This window comes from Galeopterus variegatus, unplaced genomic scaffold, assembly GCF_000696425.1.
Source record: "Galeopterus variegatus unplaced genomic scaffold, G_variegatus-3.0.2 Scaffold1965, whole genome shotgun sequence".
In the NCBI taxonomy this organism is placed as follows: domain Eukaryota; kingdom Metazoa; phylum Chordata; class Mammalia; order Dermoptera; family Cynocephalidae; genus Galeopterus; species Galeopterus variegatus.
In genome coordinates, this window is record NW_007728076.1 from 257,894 (window position 1) to 278,482 (window position 20,589).

Consider the following 20,589-nt stretch of genomic DNA (forward strand, 5'->3'; position numbering starts at 1 on the left):
AACAAAATACAAAAATGAAAATCATAGAAAAAATAAATCAATTCTACTGCATTAAAACTTCTGAAAACTGGCCGGCCCGGTGGCGCACTGCTACAGTGCGCCACTTGGGAAGTGCGGTGGCGCTCCCGCCGAGGGTTCGGATCCCACATACAGACCGGTCGCTCACTGGCTGAGCGAGGGGCGGGAGCAACACCGAGGGTTGCGATCCCGTGGCCGGTCCCGGCCCGGTACGGGCGTGACACTGAGGGTTGCGATCCGTTGCCGGTCACGAAAAAAGACAAAAGAAAAAAAAAGAAAATGTTCCATGTGCTGATGAGAAGAATGTATATTCTGTAGTTGTTGGATGAAATGTTCTGTAGATATCTGCGAATTCCAACTGTGCTAAAGTAGTTTAAATCTTGTATTTCTCTGTTGATTTGTTACCTATATAATCTGTCTAATGCTGAGAGAGGGGTGTTAAGGTCCCCAGCTGTTATTGTATTGGGATCTATCTTTTTTTTTTTTTTTTTTTAAGAACTAATAGCATTTGCTTTATATATCTGGGCACTCTGGTGTTGGGTGCATATATACTTATGATAGCTATGTCTTCTTATTGGACGGATCCTTTTATCATTATATAATGGCATTCTTTGTCTCATTTTTTGGTTTTTGGTTTAAACTCTATTTTATCTGATATAAGAATAGCTACTCCCACTTGTTTTTGGTTTCCATTTGAGCGGTATATCTTTTTCCATCTCTTCACTCTTAGTCTGTGTGTGTCTTTCCACGTGAGGTGAGTCTCTTGTAGACAGCAAATAGTTGGGTCTAGCTCTTTAATCCAATCAGCCAGTCTGTGTCTTTTGAGTGGGGAATTTAATCCTTTTACATTTAGGGTTATTATTGAAAGGTATTGTCTTGCTCCTGGCATTTAATTGCTTTTTCCATGCTTGATTTAAATATCTTTTGTTCCCCTCTTTCCCTTTTACTGTCTTTGGTGTTTGTTGGTGTTTTGAATTCCAGGTACAGGACTCCCTTAAGGATTTCTTGTATGACTGGTCATGTGGTGGTGAACTCCTGCAGCTTTTGTTTGCCAGGGAAATACATTATTTCCCCTTCATTTCTGAAGGATAGCCTTTCGGGGTATAGTATTCTTGGCTGGCAGTTTTTAATTTTAGTACTTTAAATATATCCTGTTTTCTTCTGGCTTGCAGGGTTTTAGCTGAGAAGTCTGCTGTTAGTTTGATGGGGTATACCTTATAGGTGATTTGATGCTTTTCTCTTGCTGTTTTTAGGATTCTTTCTTCATCTTTGAGCCTCTTGGATCTGGATGTCTGTATCTCTACCAATATCCGGGAAGTTTTCTGCTATTATTTTATTGACTATATTTTCAATGCCTTTTCCTTTCTCATCCCCTTCTGAAACACCCATGATTTGGATGTTTGTATGCTGAAGGTGTCTTAGATTTTCTTCTCTTCTTCTTTTCTTTTGATTATTTTTCCTTTTCTTTTTGTCTGCTTGGGTTATTTAAAAAAGACTGTCTTTGATATCAAAAATTTTTCTTCTGCTTGCTCTATCCTATTGATTATGCTCTCAATTTCAGTTCCAAGAGTTCTGCTACATTATTTTTTATGGTATTTATCTCTTTGTAAATTTCCTCCTTCATATTCTGGATTGTTTTTCTCTTTGTTGTGTTCTTTGAGTCTTCTTGTATTTCACTGAATTTCTTTAAGATTGTTACTCAGAGTTCTTTTTCAGACATTTCAATGGTTTCCTGTTACTTGGGGTCTGGCATTTGAGAATTATAATATTCCTTTGGTGTTGTCATATTTTCTTGTTTTTTTCTTATTTCTAGTATCCTCATGTTGATATCTAGTCATCTCATGAAGTGGTTGCTGCTTCTGTTATTCTGGGGTGGCTTTTGAGGTAAGGGACTCCCTCCTCTAGACGTGTTATATATTACCCATTGTGTGGGGTGTTTTAGTTTTGGTTTCAGATAGTCTCAGTAGCTTTGGGTAGGCTCAGTAGTTCTGGGGGGTGCCAGCAGCTATGTTTGTGGATGGGGGCTGCATGGGGCTGCGTGAGTGGCTAGATGGCTGGTCCCACATGGGCAGTTGGGACCACATGGACAGCTGGATGGGTGGGCCCGTGCAGGTGGTCGGACCTATGCAGGCAGTCAGACAATTGGGGTCATGTGTGCGACTGGGGCTGGGCTGTGTGGGTGGCATAGGCTGCATGGTGGGGTGTGCTGTATAAGATGAACTTCTGTGCAAGGAGAAGGGCCATGACTTTGGGAGTAGACAATGGCAAGGTAACTGTGGCTGTGGGGGCTGGTTGGGGCAGAAGCAGGAGGAGGGTTACTGCTGGGAAGTGCTCGGATGTTTCAGAAGAAACATCCCAGTTGTTTCTTTCCACCACAGGGGAAAATTCTTCCTGGCTGATCTTGGTGTTGGAGATGTGGTGGCAGCTGAAGCCTCTTTCTCCTCTACACCATCCTGCTTGGTTTTTGTGCTCTACAGGGTTCTCACCAGGCTTTCGCTGGCCTCCCACACTCTCCCACTGATGCTCTCCCCATACTTAGCTGCTCATTCCTTGCTCTGGTCCCTGTCTGTGGGAGGATCATGTGTTAGGCAGCTATAGTCCACCCTCTTGTCCCGCCTCTAAAGGGCTTAATCATTTTTTTAAAATAACTTTTTATTGTGAAGTACAACACACAGAGAAAAGTAATTAAAACATGAAGTATATCTCAGTGAGTTGTTACAAAGTAAATGCAGAGGCAAGGCCAGCTGCACGGGTGTTGCTGCACTGTTCGAAGGGACCTGTACTAGGTTTGATGCTCTCCTTCAATCTTGACATTTATTATAGTTTCTGAACAAGGGACCCCACAAATTATGTAGCTAGTCCTGTGTACAGGTAAAGGAATAAAACACTGCCAGCAACTTTGTGCCTATTCCCATTCATTCTTTCCTCCTCTCTAAATGTCTAGATTTAACTTTTAACACAGTCCCATTTATGTCTGTTTGAAATTTATGTAAATGAACTGTATTTCATGTCTACTTGTTCATAGTACTCTGTTATGTTTGTATTCCTGTAAATTTGGTAGGAATGTCCCCATTTTAATTTCTGATTTTAATAATTTAAGTCATCTTGCTAAAAATGTATCTATGTTGTTGAACTTTATGAAAACCAACTTTTGGTTCTGTTGATTATCTTTTCTACTGTTTTACTATTCCCTATTTTATTTATCTCCACTCTGATCTTTATTTCCTTATGCTAGCTTTTGGTTTAGTTTATTCTTTTTTTTTTTTACCTTTTTAAAGTGTAAAGTTAGGTTGCTGATATTTCTTTTTTAATGTAAACATTTACAGCTGTAAATTTTTTCTTAGCACTGTTTTCTCTGCATCCTATACATTTTTGGTATGTTGTGTTTTTCTTTTCATTTGTTTCAAGGTATTTTCTAATTTCCCTTGTGATTTCCTCTTTGACCCATTGGTTGTTTAAGAGTGTTTTAATTTCCACATATTTGTGAATTTTTGTGTTTTCCTTCTGCTCTTGACTTCTAGTTTCATCTATTGTGGTTGGAAAAGATATTTTGTGTAAATTCTTCTAAAATTTATAAAGAATTGCTTTTTTGTCTAACAGTTTTTTCTGGAGAATGTTTCATGTGTACTTGAGAAAAATGTGTATTCTGCTGTTGTTGGGTGGAGTGTTCTGTATATGTCTGTTACATCCAACTGGTTTATAGTATTGTTCAATGCCTCTTTCTTTACTGATCTTTCATTTAGTTCTCCTATTGATTATTAAGAGTGGAGTACTGAACTCTTCACCTATTGTAGAACTGTGTATTTCTTCCTTCAATTTGTCAATGTTTGACTCATGTATTTTGGATCTCTGATGTTTAGTGCAGGCACACCCATGTTGATTACTGTTTACATGGAATATCTTTTTCCATTCTTTCATTTTCAACCTATTAAGATCTAAAGTGAGTCTCTGATAGACAGCATACAGTTGGGCCATGTTTTCTTTTTTTTAACCTACTAGGCCAATCTATGTCATTGTTTGGGGAGTTTATTTCAATTTAAAGTAATTATTGATAAGGGAGAACTTACTTTTGCCATTTTATTATTTGTTTTCTGTATATATTATAGTTCTCCCCCTTTCCCTTCATTACTTTAGTGTTTAGTTGCTTTTTGTAGTGACACATTTTGATTCCTTTCTCATTTTCCTTTGAGTATAGTCTGTAGGACTTTCTTTGTGGTTACCATGGGGATTATATATAACATCCAAAAGTTATAACATCCAATTTGAATTGATAGCACCTATACAGCTCTGCCTTCACTTTGTTATTGATGCAGAAATTATATCTACATGCACTATATATACACTAACATATACACTAACATAGATTTGTAATTATTTTAATACATTTGTCTTTTTTTTTTTTTTCCTTTTTGTCTTTTTTTGTGACCGGCAACGGGATCGCAACCCTCGAGATCGCAACCCTCAGTGTCGCGCCCAGACCGGGACCGGCAACGGGATCGAAACCCTCGGCATTGCGCCCGCACCTCGCTCAGCCAGTGAGCGGCCGGTCTGTACGTGGGATCCGAACCCTCAGCGGGAGCACCACCGGGCCAGCCCAATACATTTGTCTTTTTAATCCTGTAGAAAATAAAAAGTGGAGCTATAAACCAAACTACAATAATACTGGTTTTATATTTGCCCATATATTTACCTTTACTGAAGATCTTTATGTCTTCACGTGGCTTGGAGTTACTATCTGGTATCCTTTTATTTCAACCTGAGGGACTCTCTTGACTATTTGTTGCAATCAGGTATAGTGGCAATGAACTCCCTCAGTTTTTATCTTAGAATGTCTTAATTTCTCCTTCATTTCTGAAGGATAGTTTTGCTGGTTATTGAGTTCTTGATTGATAGGTTTTTTTTTTCTTTCAGTACTTTATGTAATTCCAATGTACTCTGTCCTATGAGGTTTCTGCAGATAAGTCAGCTGATAATCTTATTGAAGATTGCTTTCAAGATTCTCTTTGTCTTTAAAACAGTTTGACTATCATGTGAATTGGAGTGGGTCTCTTTGGGTTTTCCTATTTTGATTTTGTTTAGCTTCTTAGATGATTAGATTCATGTCTTTCATCAAATCTGGGAAGTTTTCAACCATTATTTATTCAGATAATCTTTCTACCTCCCTCTCTCTTCTTCTAAGACTCCTAAAATGTATATATTGGTCCACCTGAAGGTGTCCCACAAGTCCCTTAGGCTCTGTTCATTTTCTTTCTTTCTGCTCCTCAGATTTGATCATTTCAACAGTCCTTTCTTCAAGTTTGGCAATTCTTTCTCTGCCTGGTAATTCTGAAGTTGGACACCTCTAGTAAAGTTTTCAATTTAGTTATTCTATTTTCAGCTCCAAAATTTGTTTGGTTTTTATAATTTGTCTCTTCATTGACATTCTCCTTTTGTTCATAGTTTTTGATTTCCTTTAGTTCTTTATCCATGTTTTTAGTTCTTTGAGTGTATATAAGATGGTTGTTTTAAAGTCAATGCCTGTGTTTCTTCAGGAATAGTTTTTGCCACCTATTTTCTTCCTTTAAATGGGCCATGCTTCTCTGTTTCTTTGTATGGGTTGTGATAAAATTGGGTATTGGTAGGCTGACTCTGTGGTGGGGCAGTCCTTCACTGATTATCTAGTTATGCTCTGAGCCTAGTGATCTGCCAGAGGTAAAAGCTTGTAGTCTTCTTAGGTCCTTTATGAGCATGTGTTTTGTCTTGATCTGTGAATGGCTTTCTCAATTTCCCCATATACATAGCTGCTTTAAGTGTTTTAATTTCCTAGACTCTTACCTCAGGTTCTCCTTGGAGTCTTAGATAGTCTATTGTAGTCTCCACCCATATTGTCTTATCCCAGGGTCTGTGGCCCTCCTGCAGCTTTCACAAGTAGGGGTTGCCTCCTCCTTAAGATCAAGTCTGTGCCAATGCTGGTTTGGGGGTCAGGCAAGGGTGAGTGAAAATGCTACAAAATTTTCTGCCATTTTGAAGGTGTCTTTTTCTTTATTGTGTGTTTTCTGGGTTGCTGTAGACATTTCTTAGACCCCCTATAAGGTTAGTTCAGCCAATCTTTAGTTGCTTTTTGTTACTTTGGGAGAACAAGGACTTGAAATTTCCTAATCTGCCATTTTGCTGATGTTCCTTGACCACAGCTGGGAATTACTGAAGTAGAGTAGCATGTCCCTGGCAGCACTGTTTTCTCCACTCTCATTTGTACCTCAACCCATCACTTGACTTCCATGCCTACCACCACAATGAAACTGCACTTTGACTGCCTGTCAGTCAAGTTCCAGTGGATCCTGGCCAGTATTTAATTTATATTTTTAAATTATGTTTTTGTGGGGTTCAGAGTGTTATTTCAATACATGCATATAGTGCATAATGAATCATTTAGGTTATATAGCATAGTTTTGTACCCATTAGTTCACCCCTTTACCTTCCCCCCAAAGCACCCTCTCCTCCCATACTCTGGTAACCATTATTCTATTCTCTACTTCTATGAGAACCACTTTTTAAAAAAATGTTCCACATATGAGTGAGACCATCTGGTATTTGTCTTTCTGTGCCTGACTTCCTTCTCTTAACATTATGGCTTCCAGTTCTACCCACGTTGCTGCAGATGATAGGCTATTATTTCTTTTTATATTTGAGTGGTATTCCATCGAGTATATATTACCAGCTTTTTCAATCCATTCATCCACTGGTGGGCACTTAGGTTGATTCCTCTCTCGGCTATTGTGAATAGCATTGGGATGAACATGGGAGTGCAGGTGTCTTTTTGATATATTGATTTCATTTCCTTTGGGTTTATACCCAGAGGTGGGAGAGCTAGATTGTAAGGTAGACCTATTTTTAGTTCTCTGAGGAACCTCCAAACTGTTTTCCACAATGGCTGTACAAATTTACATTCCCATCAACAGTGTAGGAGAGTTCCCTTTTCTTTAGGTCCACTGTTGATGCTTAGTGTATTTCCTTTGATGGTGTCATATTTCTCTGTTCTTTCTAGATCTTTGTGTCTTTATGTGATGCCTGGGCATTAGAGGGTACTGCTACCTCTTCTAGGTTTTATAGGTGTTCTTTGGTGCTGACATTAATCTTTATTGGTTAATATCAGAGCTTTTTCTCTGACCATTTTTTTTTTCCACCACCACCACCACTTAAACTCTGTACTGGAACTAATTTTTTGTCCTTTGGTTAATTCCAAAATGGGGGAGCTTCCAGTGGTTGAGCTAAATTCCTGCTGATTCTCTGGGGGAAGGCTTTTGTGCAGCTCAGGTTTTAATTATTAACCTTTTAATCACTTGTCTTATGAGGGCTGTACACCTGGACTGTGTGCAAATTCTTGCCTGGGACTGAGTCTTTCTCGCAAACTACACCCCCTGTGGTTCTACCTTCCTGACCAATCTCCACTGAGTGGGCCTGCCTCCCCTCACCAACACTTCACGTGGTGCTGGCTGTGTACTGGTCCATTGCGATGACTCACCGGCCTCTGGGTAGTTCCTATTTTCATCTAGCTGTGGCTCCTTAGGAATCTTGTCAGTGGTCTTGCTGGCCTGGGGGCTGGTGTGGTGTGTGCCCAGGCCCTCTTCCTCCTGCAGAGTCCAAGCAACTTCATGCAAAAGGTACAAGTGCAGCTTTTGCCAGCTCCTGCTCCATGAGCTCACTGGGCCCGGCCCTGAAGGGGCTGGGGCTCAAAACAGTCGGACCAGTCCATTCTTTCTCTCACTGTGGCTCTTTCTTCCTCTTCCCCTGAGCTCCAGCCATCCCAGGTCGGTAGCCTTTGCTTTTTAATAGTTGTAAATTGATTGGTTGTGGGAGAGATTGATGCTTACCATCTTGATGATGTCTCCCCCCAATGTTTATTTTGTATCTTGTTTGTTCTTCCTGATTCATTTTGATACCATTGACCTTTCTTCCCTCTGAAAAAAGCTCCTCTTTTGGTCTCTGTGAATACACTTCCTAAGTTTTTTCCTCCTCTTCTCACAGTTTAATGATACTACCACTTGTATACTGATGACTTTCAAATTGATTAGCAAAGCTCTTTTTAAAGCCCCAGACCTATACATCCAACTGCTTAGTGAACATCTACATTTGGTTATTTCACAAACACCTCTTACTAAAGGATGTTTAAAACAATTTCTTATCATACCAAGCTACCCTCTTTTTCCTGTATTCCTACTTGTTCAATCCAGAAACCTCCAGCCAAGTGTTGGCTTCCTCCGCTCTCATCCCTGATATCCAATGGATCACTAAAGCCATGTCAATCAGACTTTCACAGTATCTCTTCGCCATTTCCACTGACCAATGCCTTCATTCTGATCACTATTATTCCTCACCCAGATTAGGTTTTTCTTTCTCCAGTCTTGGCACTTTCCAATTCAATCACTGTACTGCTGACAGAATAATTTTTTAAAAGTGTAACTCTGATTGTGCCACTTCTGCTTTAAAATCTTAGTGGCATTCATAATAAAATCCAAACTCCTGTAAAGCATACAAGACCCTTTATGATCTGGCACCTGCTTTCCAGCCGTATTTCTATTCTACGCTTTCAAAAGTGTAACTCTGATTGTGCCACTTCTGCTTTAAAATCTTAGTGGCATTCATAATAAAATCCAAACTCCTGTATAGCATACAAGACCCTTTATGATCTGGCACCTGCTTTCCAGCCGTATTTCTATTCTACGCTTTCTCCTGCAAACATTCCGGGGCCTCTTTTGCCTTCATTCTTTCACAGTGCTTATAGGGAACATATTCCCCATCCAAGACAGGTGCCCCATAAATGTATGTTGGATTCAAAGAAGAAAGTTGAATTATTACATGAAGCCAGGTTGTTGGAGCTAAGAAGGTGGGCTTACTTTTACATGGACTAAAATCAGCCTGGTTCTCATAGACTTCAAGAGGTAGGCAGATGAAGAAACATATTCACAAGATACTGTTCCAAAAGAATTTTCTTATCAGAAAATATCACACTTTCATTCTCACAGGAGTGGAAGTTTGGAGGGCATCTGTAATTTGAAGCATGTTTTCATAATATCCACAAGAGAGAAGGGGGTGAGAGTTTTTTGAGGGGAAGGAATGAAGACCTACATGTTTTTCTCTCTGTTAGGAAAAATAATCACTGAGAATGATCAGATGTGCACCATATATCCCCTTGCATGGCCTTGATGACAATGCAGAAACATTTCCCATGTATAGCCAGACCTGTTCCCAATTGTAATTTCACAAACTGCCAATAAGCCTTAAGGGCCTGGAAGCAGAACTACCTTGGGTGCAATGAGAGTTATGAGAAGTGGGCTTTTGCAGGTAAGAGAAAGATGATATCCCCCCAGGCATGGGAGCAAGGGGGAGCTCATGCCTCTTTGATTATGAAGCCCATATGTTATGTCACTGGAAATAAGGAGGGGTCGCTAGAGGCTCCAGAAAGAAGCCTCCAGCCAGGGATGGTGATTGGCCAGAATTGAGCATTAGCCCCAGCAGTACCTGGGACACAAATGGCTTATGAAGTGCAAGTGAACTCTGTGACCAGTAACATTTGATCTTCATTAAAGATTGCCACAGTATGTTAACTTAATAGAAAGTTGCAAGTGATTGTTTTCCAAAGAACACACCTGGGGGTAGGAGTGACGTGCAGTAGTGTGTAAATGACCAATTCCAACGAGTTTCAAGTTGCCCCAAAACATTCAGTCACATTGGTTCATACAGTTACACAAAGAATTAAAAGCCTGTTTGGGGGCATGCCAGCTGGCCATGCTTAACGGTATGATTCAGATGCCAAACAACCAAAATCTATGCCTGACCAATCAGAATGGTCATTCTATCAAGTAGCACCAGCCCTGGACAAATTAGAATAGATGTTACCACCCAGCTCGTGTGATAACACCACCTGCATCTCAGCCCTAGCAGGCAGCTCTTACTGATACGTCTCCAGTAGCCTTTGAACAGACTTCTGGAGAAATAGAATATATACAGTTATATCATTTCCTTCAAGTACCTCCACATCTGATTTTCTTTTTTTCTTTTTCTTTTTTTTTTGGTGCCAACAACATTCTAAAACAGTGGAGGGATGAGATGAGCATGACAACTATTTGTCTAGTAGAGGCCTTATCTAGCTGGACTGGGGAAAACCTAGGGTCTAATGACAACCAGAGTTCCTGACTAGTGCTCGGTGCCACCTGGCCTAGAAATAATGAGGGGACAATGGTGAGGTCACTGTCAGCATTCCCCTACTCCCAGGCTGCTACTGTCATGGCAGTGTGTCTGTCACTGCTCAGGTTGGCTCTCTACCCTGGCTGCATATCACAATCACCTGGGCAGTTTCTAAACATTACCCATGCTTGGATCCCACCCTGGAGCAACTGACTTAGAATCTCTGGGTGGTACAGTCTGGATGCTGGTCTTTTTAAAAAAATTTACCCAGAGATTGTAACTATGCAACCCAGTTAATAATGCTTGGTCTAAAACAACACTGCAGTTTCCAGGTGGATCTCCTGGGAATTTCGCTCATCAGCCCCAGCTTAGCCAGTGAGAAGAGGCAGCCTGACGGAATGTGAGTCTGAAGGCGGCGGCTGAGGACCCAAAGAGGGTCTGAGAATGGGAAGGCCTCAGGGTGGAGGGAAATCAAAAGGAAAAGTGTACTGGGTATGCGCGATGTGTTAGTGTTAGAAAAGAATGAGAAACCCTGGGCTTTAAGAAAAACCATACCTGGTGGGGTTGGTGACATGGTGGGGGGGAATGTAAAAGGCCAGTTATCACAGTACTTCCTTCCATGGCAGGGTCCACACCTTTAGATTTGCCTTTCAATATAAATAAAACCCTTTTTGGTCTCACCTGGCCCCAGCTGGAAAAGGCCCACTCCACACAGAGCTGTTGGTTACAGGCCTGGGTGTCCACAGGCCGTTTGGCGAGCTGGGCACACATGTCATTGGATACGGGAATGGAGATCCCAGAGGCTTTCAGCTTTTGACAGGTCACCCGGCGGGTCTGGATGCCTCCCCCACAGCTCCGGGTACAGGCAGACCAGGAGGTCACCATCCATCTGGGGAGAGGAAGAAGTGTCAGGGGGGCTCAAAGAATCATGGCCTTGGGGAAAACCCTGCACATCCCTCCTGTCGCCACACAGCTGCTGATGCGGGGGCCAAGTCCCTTTTTGAATTATTTAGTTGGAATGGGAGGCTGAAGAATGGCTCCCCCAAAGATATCCATGTGAAATCCCTGGAACCTGTGAATGTTACCTTATATGGGAAAAGGGTCTTTGCAGACATAATTGCCACACAGCTGCTGATGCGGGGGCCAAGTCCCTTTTTGAATTATTTAGTTGGAATGGGAGGCTGAAGAATGGCTCCCCCAAAGATATCCAGGTGAAATCCCTGGAACCTGTGAATGTTACCTTATATGGGAAAAGGGTCTTTGCAGACATAATTAAGGCTTTTGAAATGAGGTTATCTTGGATTACCCAGTAGGCTGTAAATGCCATCACAAGTGTTCTTGTAAGAGAAAGGCAGAAGGAGATGACATACAGAGAAGAGGAGGAGGCACTGTGACCACGGAGGCAGAAGCTGGAGTGATATGGCCACAAGCCAGGGGATGCCTGGAGCCACCAGAAGCTGGAAGGGGCAAAGAACAGTTTCTTTTCTAGAGCCTTTGGATATGCTGTGGCCCGGCTGATATCAGATGTTTAGCCTCCAAAACAGTCAGAGAATAAATTTCTGTTGTTTTAAGCTACTTATGTTTGTGGTAATTTCAGGAAACTAAAGTACTTGGGAAATTGACCAGAAAGGTGCATCTCAAAAAACTTTTCCGAAGGTCAGTTGCCTTTACTGCTCACTTTACTGCCCAGAAGGTGATCTGGGTCTCACTTAAGTCAAGGTTTTGTCTGGTAGCACTTACTGTACTTTCTATCTCACCCTAACCTGTGTCTCACATGATTTTGTTCAATCCTTCAGAAATAGACACGGTTTCCTCCAGCTTTCTGGAGCAATTTCCCATCTGCCTGAGTCACAGTCTATAAGGTCTTACACCTCTTAGAGGGCTGCATTTATGGAAGAAATAGTTGTCTTCAGAATGTTAGGTTCCAACTACAATTTGGGTCCTGAAGTGAAACTGATTTTCTCATAAAGCCAAACTGTAATCTGGAGAACACTCTGAAATCCTCTGTATATATAAGAACATGCAGTGATTCTCTTTGCATGTGTGCCCCCTGGATAATTCTCAAAGAGGATGGAAAGGGGACAGTTTGGGAAAAATAATGAGAGAAGACTTGGTGCTTTTTAGCCATCTCAAGCAATCAAAAGAAAAAATTTACCTAAGATAAAATGGTTGAAATAGCTACCTAGGTCAAAGCAGAAGAAAGAGGATCAAGGCAACACCTGTTTGCATGCACTGAAGTGTCCAAAAAGCCTGGCAGGAAAACCAGTCCAAGGTGAACCTACGGCCAGTTCCTAGACAAGTGGCACCACACCTGGCTTTCAGGAGAGGTATGTAGCAGGGAAGGGGAGAGAATTCCTCCTAAATGTGGATCTGTGACTTATTCAGTTTTGTGGTAACTTCTCTGCTCCTTTGCCCTGGAGAGAGATGACTGTGTGCAGATTTCCAAACCACAGGAACAGAGCCGCTTAGGAAATGGGCCTGAGGTGTTTAAAAACTCCTGGGGGCACTGAAACCCGAGAAGACATAGTCATTATTATTTCATTTGCAGAAGTAAATTAGGCTGATTGACTCTGACCATCACCAAATCAAGCCAAAAAGTTCCTGGCATGCCTAATATCTCCTCTTCATTTCACACAGCTTGGCAGGGGCAGTCTTCCAGCCTCTTATATCCCTGGTGAATGTCAGGCCTGCATTTCAATCAACTTTTATTTCCAAATATACATTTCAGCAATTTTTCAGGAGCTGGGGTGGGGGTTTGAGAAAGGAGAGGTACGGGCTACGTTACAGTTCAGGAAGGGTATAAAAGGACATTAATCATTCCCATGGAAACCTTCCCGTCAGCAAGTCAAACTACTGATATTAATGAGTATGTTTCATATTTCATTGAATCTCTCCTGGTTTCAGCTGCTCCTTATGACTTAGCTGGCAAAACTCAAAGCAGTTGCCTAAGGAGTGCATGAAAGTCCTACAGACAGGTAGAAAAGGGGCATTTCAGAACCAAGTCCCCCCAGGCTCAAAGTGCCATGCTGGTGCCAACATCAGGCCCATCCATTATCCCTTCAGCGATTGCTGAAGTCGAGGGGTGGAGGGACTCGTAGTTTCTCGAAGCATGAGGAAGATGTCAGAGGCAGAGACTCTGGGTCTCATTTTGGGCTACATAGGGACCCAAGTGCAGAGAAAGCATATCTAAAACTGAGGCAACTGTAGGAAATAGAGATTTATTTCAACTTTAGTGAGATGCAACCCTTTGTGGAAACGAAAGGGATAAGATTTCCTCAACTAAATTGGAGTATGATTAGCTCAGGTATTTAAAGTTGGACAAAAAGGGAGGGGTTGGGACAGAGCCCAGTAATCCCTGTCCCCTCAGCACTGCGATTGAAAACACATTTCTTCCTTATAAACAACCTACAGAGTCAGTCTGCATCTCTTGCCAGGGCCTCGGGTGCTCTTGCTCCCTGAACAGACCCTTTTAGGCACTCACTGGCTGAGCGAACAGAGGAGGCTTCTCCTGAGGGTATTTTCAACATGGGGAAAAGGCCCGACAAGCCTGTATGGAAGGACAGCTCCTCGGCTAAAAGTTGGGCCCCATCCTTTCAGGTGGGGAGGTCTGAGCCAGCGTCTTCCACACTCACCGAGAAGGGCAGTCTCTCCGGTTGCAGGCGACAGGCTGCACGGCAGGGCGAACCTTCCCCGCACAGTGTGCAGGGTTGACCTCTGTGCTGTTCAGCAGGCACCTTAGGCGGGGCTGCTGAATCCCCCTGTTGCCGCAGGAGGCTGAGCAGGTCGCCAGTCTGTCCACAGACCACCAGTAATCTGTCATAGAAGGGGACCAGAGGCGAAGAGCAGCAGCATGATTACCACTTTCTGCATTCCTTCTGAGCAGGGCAGGGGGTGTGGATGTGTAAGCTGAGGGAGAGGGCTGTCACGGAGAAGGCTCTGCCCTTCGATGAGTGCCATTCCCAACCTGTTTGGCCACATCTCCAGGCACCTCATCCATGAAATGAGTGCAGCAACCCTCACCTCATCAAATTATTGTGAGGACTGGATCTAATGAAAGTAAAGGGCCTAGCTCAGTGCCTGGCACGCAGGGAGTACTTAATAATGAGCAGAGCTCATATTTTTAAACATACTTGCTATAATACTTTTTTTCTTATTGGTTCACTGGAAAGTGACTATTTTTCTCCAAAGAGATATAAATATATCAGACATACTTAGCAATCATATTTAAAAGTGCAGATTTGAGTTGGATTTTGTGTTACAAAATAAATCAGCTGATCCAGAGACTTCTTATTTACATAAGACAATGACATCAGTAAGAAAGCCAATTTGTTTGGTTTTTCTATGTGGGCGTCTAGGATTCATTGGTAGGAAAGCTGTTAAAAATAAATGTAGGCTGGTAAATTTTGAGTGCTTATTTGCAAGGTGGTTTATTACAAGTGTTGCAGATAGGCACTGGCTTCTGGTTTTCAGCAGGGACTAACTGGCTGGTAAGAAAATGGAACATTTGTTTTCCTGTCTGGAAAGCCAAATGTCAGGGGAGGATATTTAAGGGGAAAGCCTATGTGCTCAGAAAAATCTCCCTTCTTTCCCTCTCCTTCTGTGCCATATTGGCACAAAACTCTGTCCCTTCTCTGAGAATTCTCCACTTAAGGAATACATACAATAGAACTTTGCTTTCCTTACAAACCTTACACATAGACCATAGGTAGAACCAGCCTATGGAAAACTCAAAAGCCTCACATAGTTTCCATTAAAAGGACAGTTTTGCCTTTTTCTACTTTCTCGGTTCAGTGAACGCCAGGCCCTGCCCAAGGGCTTTCTGACCTGCCTGTATTCCTGCAAGCCTAATGCATGAGCCATACAGGCTTCTCAGTCTGTTCTTTGCCAGGGCCAAAGGAAAGGTGCCTGGAAAGCCATTGGCATGTGACTGCAGCTGAAGACTCCCCAGAAAGATCTGGCCAGCACCAGTTCCCTCTCTTCAGGCAGGAGGTAATAATGAAACTGTTCAGATCAAACAAACCAAATTAACAAAGAAAACTAGCATTTTAAAAAAGAGGCTTCTGCATGTGTGTGATCTTTTCTAAACTAGCCTAAAGGAAGCACATCTGATTTCAACATATAGTTGTATTTCCTCAGTTCTGAGCAATGGTAACTTTAGGAGCAGAAGATCCCATTTCTGAAGGCAGCACTGATTTTTCCAGGTTCTGCTGGGATGGGGACTGGTGGCAGAAGTAGGTTCTCACTACAGAAGCACGGTTAACCTTCAGTTTTCATGCCCTGGGCACTACTGGAGAGCAGAAATCACTTTGTTCTACTAGAGAATTAGATCCCCAAGTGGACTTTCTTGTTTGAGAGATTAGGTCTAGCCCCCAAAGCCCGAAGGGTTCCTTACCTTGGATCACTAAAGATGCCTTCTGCATGAGTGTCCCTGCCTCATTCTGAGCAAGGCAGCTGAATTCCCCTTGTGACCCGCCACTAAGATTTGAAACCTGAAGGATCTGTCCAGCTGCCAAGATGTGATGCATCAGTCCTGTGGCAATTGGCTGACCACCATGGAACCAGGTAATATTAGGGGTGGGGTGACCTTTGATGGGGCAGCCTAGAAGGAGAGGAGAGAAGTAAGCCATTGCTAAAGCCAAAAAGGACACATTCCTGGCTAATTGTTTTAGTGTCTTGGCTCTAAACCCCATACATACAATGTGGCCTTACCCATTACATCTTTATTATATTTGCCATTCCTAAGCAAACAGGAGATGATTTTATTCTCTGGGCTTCTGAGAGCGTGACTATGATTTAATCAATTAAGTAAAAATTCTTGGAGAATACAAAGTGCCTATTTCTGTCTCTGTACTAACCTTTAAAAAATGATGCAAATAATATTTATTTATTGAACATTTTTTTTTCAAGTTAATTAGTTCCTACATCAATTTTATTCTGAAAGAAATTTCTTCTTCTAAAGCTGTTGGGAAAAAAAATACTATACTACATAGTAATAGCTAAGAATTAAACTTTAATTGGTAAAAATCTAATATCTGCTTCCATTGTACTGTTCATGTGATTTTCAAGTCAAATTTTTTTTCAACAGAGCCTAGAAAAACAATTTTAAATACTGATCTTATTTCACCATAAGTTAAGAACCTTGGTCTTCTGACAACTTTTACCAATGACATGTATTATATTACACTTCTCTTCGTAGTCACTGAACATATTTTGATACATTAAAATTCCAAACTATTAAACTGAAATATTGTCTAACCAAGGATTTGTAGCATAGAATCGGTAAGATAAACATGTTGCAGTTGTGAAAGAAAACATAATTCCTCTAAATTCAGAGGTGAATTTGCCATTGTGCCTCCAGTGACAAATTCCATATGAAATTTACTTGGAAGTTTAAAACATGATAAATTATTGAAAATTAAAGATACTGAAGGTTTTTCTTAAGGTTAGTTAGAAAATATCTAAACAGAAAAGCTATACGTATAAAACTGTTAGGAGAAAACACAGGGGAAAATCTTCATGACATTGGATTTGGTAATGATTTCTTGGATATGACACTAAAATACAGGCAACAAAAGAAATAAAGGGGACTTCATCAAAACAAAAACTCTGATGCATCCTGAACACTCAATTGAGAGAACAGGAAACCCACAGAATGGGAGAAAATACAAGGGTACTTCAACTTCATAGAAAAAATAGAATTAAAAGATAATATGAATCTTCCCATGAGCTTTCTGTAGTACTCCCATATTTGCAAATTAAAGGATTAATACCCAGAATATATAGAGAACACCTACAACTCAATAACAAAAAAACACCCAGTTAAAAAATGGGCAAAGGACTTGAACAGACATTTCTCCAAAGAAGACACACAAATGGCCAATAAGCACAAGAAAAGACGCACAACTAATCTTTAGGGAAATGCAAATCAAAATCATAAGAAGTTACAACTTCACACCCACCAGGATGACTATTATAAAAAAAAATGTTGGTGAAGATGTGAAGAAATTGGAACCCTTGTGCATTGCTAGTAGGAATGTAAAATGGAGCAGCTGCTGTGGAATACAGTACAGCAGGGACTCAAAGAAATATTTGTACAACAGTGTTCATAGCAGCATTACTCATGATAGCCAAACGATTTAAACAACCCAAATATCCATCAATGGATAATAAACAAAATGTGATATATATGTACAATGGAATATGAGGGGTCTTCAAAAAGTTCATGGAAGGATTCATATTCTATTTTTTCATGAACTTTTTGAAGTACCCTCATATTAAAAAGGAACGATATTCTGATACATGCTACGACTTAGATGAGCCTTGAGAACATTATGCTAAGTGACAGAATCCAGACACAAAAGGTCAGATATTGTATGATTCCACTTATATGAGGTACTTAGAGTACTCAAATTCATAGAGACAGAAAGTAGAATAGTGGTTACCAAAGGCTGGGAGGAGCGAGGAATGGGGAGTTAGTGTTTGATGGGTGCAGAGTTTCAGTCTGAGACAATGGAGTAGTTCTGGAAATGGACAGTGGTGACAGCTGCACAAAAATATGGATGTATTTAATGCACTGATGGTACACCTAAAAATAGCTGGGATGGTACGTTTTATGTTATGTATATTTTTCCTTTTTTTTGTCTTTTTTCGTGTCCGGCAACGGATCGCAACCCTCAGTGTCGCACCCGTACCGGACCGGGACTGGCAACGGGATCGCAACCCTCGGTGTTGCTCCCGTGCCTCGCTCAACCAGTGAGCGGGAACCGGTCTGTATGTGGGATCCGAACCCTCGGCGGGAGCGCCACCGCGCTCCCAAGCGGCGCACTGTAGCAGTGCACCACCGGGCCGGCCCTATGTTATGTATATTTTACCACAATAAAAAAACGAGGTAGATGTGCTAGTGTGCCAGTCCCAAGCCTAGACCTCGTGAGTGTTTGCTTGTGTGATCATGCCTTTGCCATCACTGTGAGAACACGCCTGGCCTGATGATCCCAAGAAGAGGATGTGTGAAATGGTGAGAACAGCCAAGTCTCTCCAGCCAAACCTCGTTCAGACCAGCTAAACTAAGTAAGATCAGTAAGAACTGGGGATTGTTGTTTTAAGCCACAGAGTTGTGAGTTTTTTAAAAATGCTGCTTGTTTTTGGTATGTGTGGTGATAGCTAACTGATACACCCACGGGGAGGGTCTTTGGGCTCTTTCCCCTGGCCAATGGATCTAAGGCCTGGGATAGTGCAGAGCTTCTACCTGCATACTGATTGAGCGTTTGCCTGACCTGTATCGTCTTATTCATGGGACTCGGGAGGAGCAGTTTCCCACCTGCTCCTGGTGGCATCACTATGCCAGGAGGCCCATGGTGGTGCACTCCTGTTAGAAAATGAGGGTAGGAATGGCCCTGGGGAGAGGCATATAGGAGTCAGTCCATTGGGAATCTCCTGGGATCAGGAGCACCTACACCCCTAACCCTAAATGTAGCCCAGAGTCAGATGCTGGTTTCATTTTCTAATAAGAGGCAGGAAAACTGTATGTGTATTTATGCAAATAGCATGATTTTAAAAGTGCAGCTTGAAACAAATATAGCTTTTCGGACTGACAGAAACAGGCAAATCTATGTCTCCCTATCACATCTGCTTTGAAGAAAAAAAAGTGCCATATGCTGTTGAGATGCCAGCTCCAAGAACTGTTCCATTTGGTCAGTCTGGACAGAGTCCTGGGGAGGCTGACTCCACTCTAAGTTGATAAATAAGAACCCTGTTATTCCCAAGCAAACATTAGACATTTGGTCAGAAAATCTTTCCCATTCACCCCTAATCCTCATTTTCCCAACTTCATTAGGATTTTCTGAGAAAGTTTTTAGGCAGAAAAAGGAGTGGTAGATGCCTTGGGCAACCCATGGCAGAGGAAGTTACTTATCTGGAAGCCAGAAACCTTAGCTAAATAAGAGGCATATTTGCATAACAATGACATTCAACATCCTCCCTCCTTCTTGGAATCAGAGGCCATAGTGAGCAGCCAAGACACCTCTCGTGGCCCACCCCATCCTGGGTCTGTTCCAGGGCCTCCCAGCCCACTACTTCTAGTGGGGGCAGGGATGCTTCCAAGAGCAGGGGTGAGGGCTGCCGTGGATGTGGAGTTCTTGGAACTGGACAAAGACTCACGGGAAGTAGCAACTAAGATGGGTCTTCAAGAGGCTGCCTTCATGGTAAAGCCTCTCATTCTGAAACTTATCAGGATGAACAGCAATTTTGTATAAAGTTTTGAAAAGAAAACCAATGTTGTTACTTTCAAGTTCAGATATACAGATTCATGACTCTCAAAGAAAACTTGGGTTTTGCTAGGATTCTCTGGCCTCAGTTTTCTAAATTGTAAATGAGGACATCTGATGATCTTTCAGGTACATTTAAGTCCCAATGAGATGATTTTTAAGGTGCTTTTATGTTCCGAAATTTCTCAACATAATTTCAAACTCATCCTCACCCCTCTTCTTACCCTCCCTCATGTAACCAGGGGCAAAGTAGACCTACTCTGTAGTCCCTTGGATTAATGTATAGTGAAATTGAACTATGCCAAAGAAGCGCTCATAAAAGAGATGTTATACATGGAGGTTATTTAGGATTAAGATAGGCAGAGACCAGGGATACACAGCAGGAAGGGGACGACATTCTAGAAGAAGCAGTGAGGAGAGGTGCAAAGAGTAGAAAACTTGTAGTGTGGCTGGGAGAAGAGGCTAGTAGACTTGGCTGGAACGTAGGGGACACAGCTGAGGCCGGGTGGGTGGGAGTTGCAATGGGAGGGTCTTGAAGGCCAGAATCTGGTCTTTTGGGAGTCGCTGAAGGTTTCTGAAGGGAGGGAGTGATATGATCTAGGTTGGCTTTGGAAGGATTATGAAGGTGGTCCTTTGCAAGATGTATTAGCTTGAGAGACTCTAAAATATCAGTTCAAATGTGGCAAGAAATGAGACATATTTGCAGAAGTAGCGCTGACAGGATGCAAGGAGAAGGGAGCAGGCAAAGAGGAGAAACTAATGAGATTAGAACACTAGTGGGAACATTAACAGAAATAGGTAAGTCAGGAAAAGAAGCTATTCCCTATCACCCCTGAAGATAGAAAAGTTTATGTTTACTCATACTGCTTATAAAATTTGTGATGGAACTTCAAGATGGAAAATCCAGCAAGATGATAAAAATTGAAGCTAAGTTAGAGATAAGAGCTGGAGACACAGATTTTGGGAGCCAGTCTCAGATGTGTGGAAGAAATCTTCAATAAAGAGATCAGGCCTCAAGACAAAACATTGGGAGAATGCCAGAATTCAATAACTGAAGAAGCAAAAGGAGATATTAAAGGGGTCTGGGAGATAGAGGAAAATTGAGAGCATGTGATAATATGGAAATCCAGAAAGGAGATTAAAG

General features: G+C 41.8%; 1 protein-coding gene across 1 annotated transcript in view; it reads right to left on the minus strand.

Annotated features, from left to right (window-relative positions):
• Positions 1–20,589, minus strand: part of ADAMTSL1 (ADAMTS-like 1) — a 69,973-nt gene that overhangs the window by 9,193 nt on the left and 40,191 nt on the right. The window contains exons 3-5 of the mRNA XM_008579840.1: positions 15,575–15,781; positions 13,815–13,995; positions 10,864–11,071 (exon numbers count right to left, since the gene is read on the minus strand). Of these exons, the coding sequence (XP_008578062.1) occupies positions 10,864–11,071; positions 13,815–13,995; positions 15,575–15,781 (596 nt within the window). The remainder of the gene's footprint in view (positions 1–10,863; positions 11,072–13,814; positions 13,996–15,574; positions 15,782–20,589) is intronic.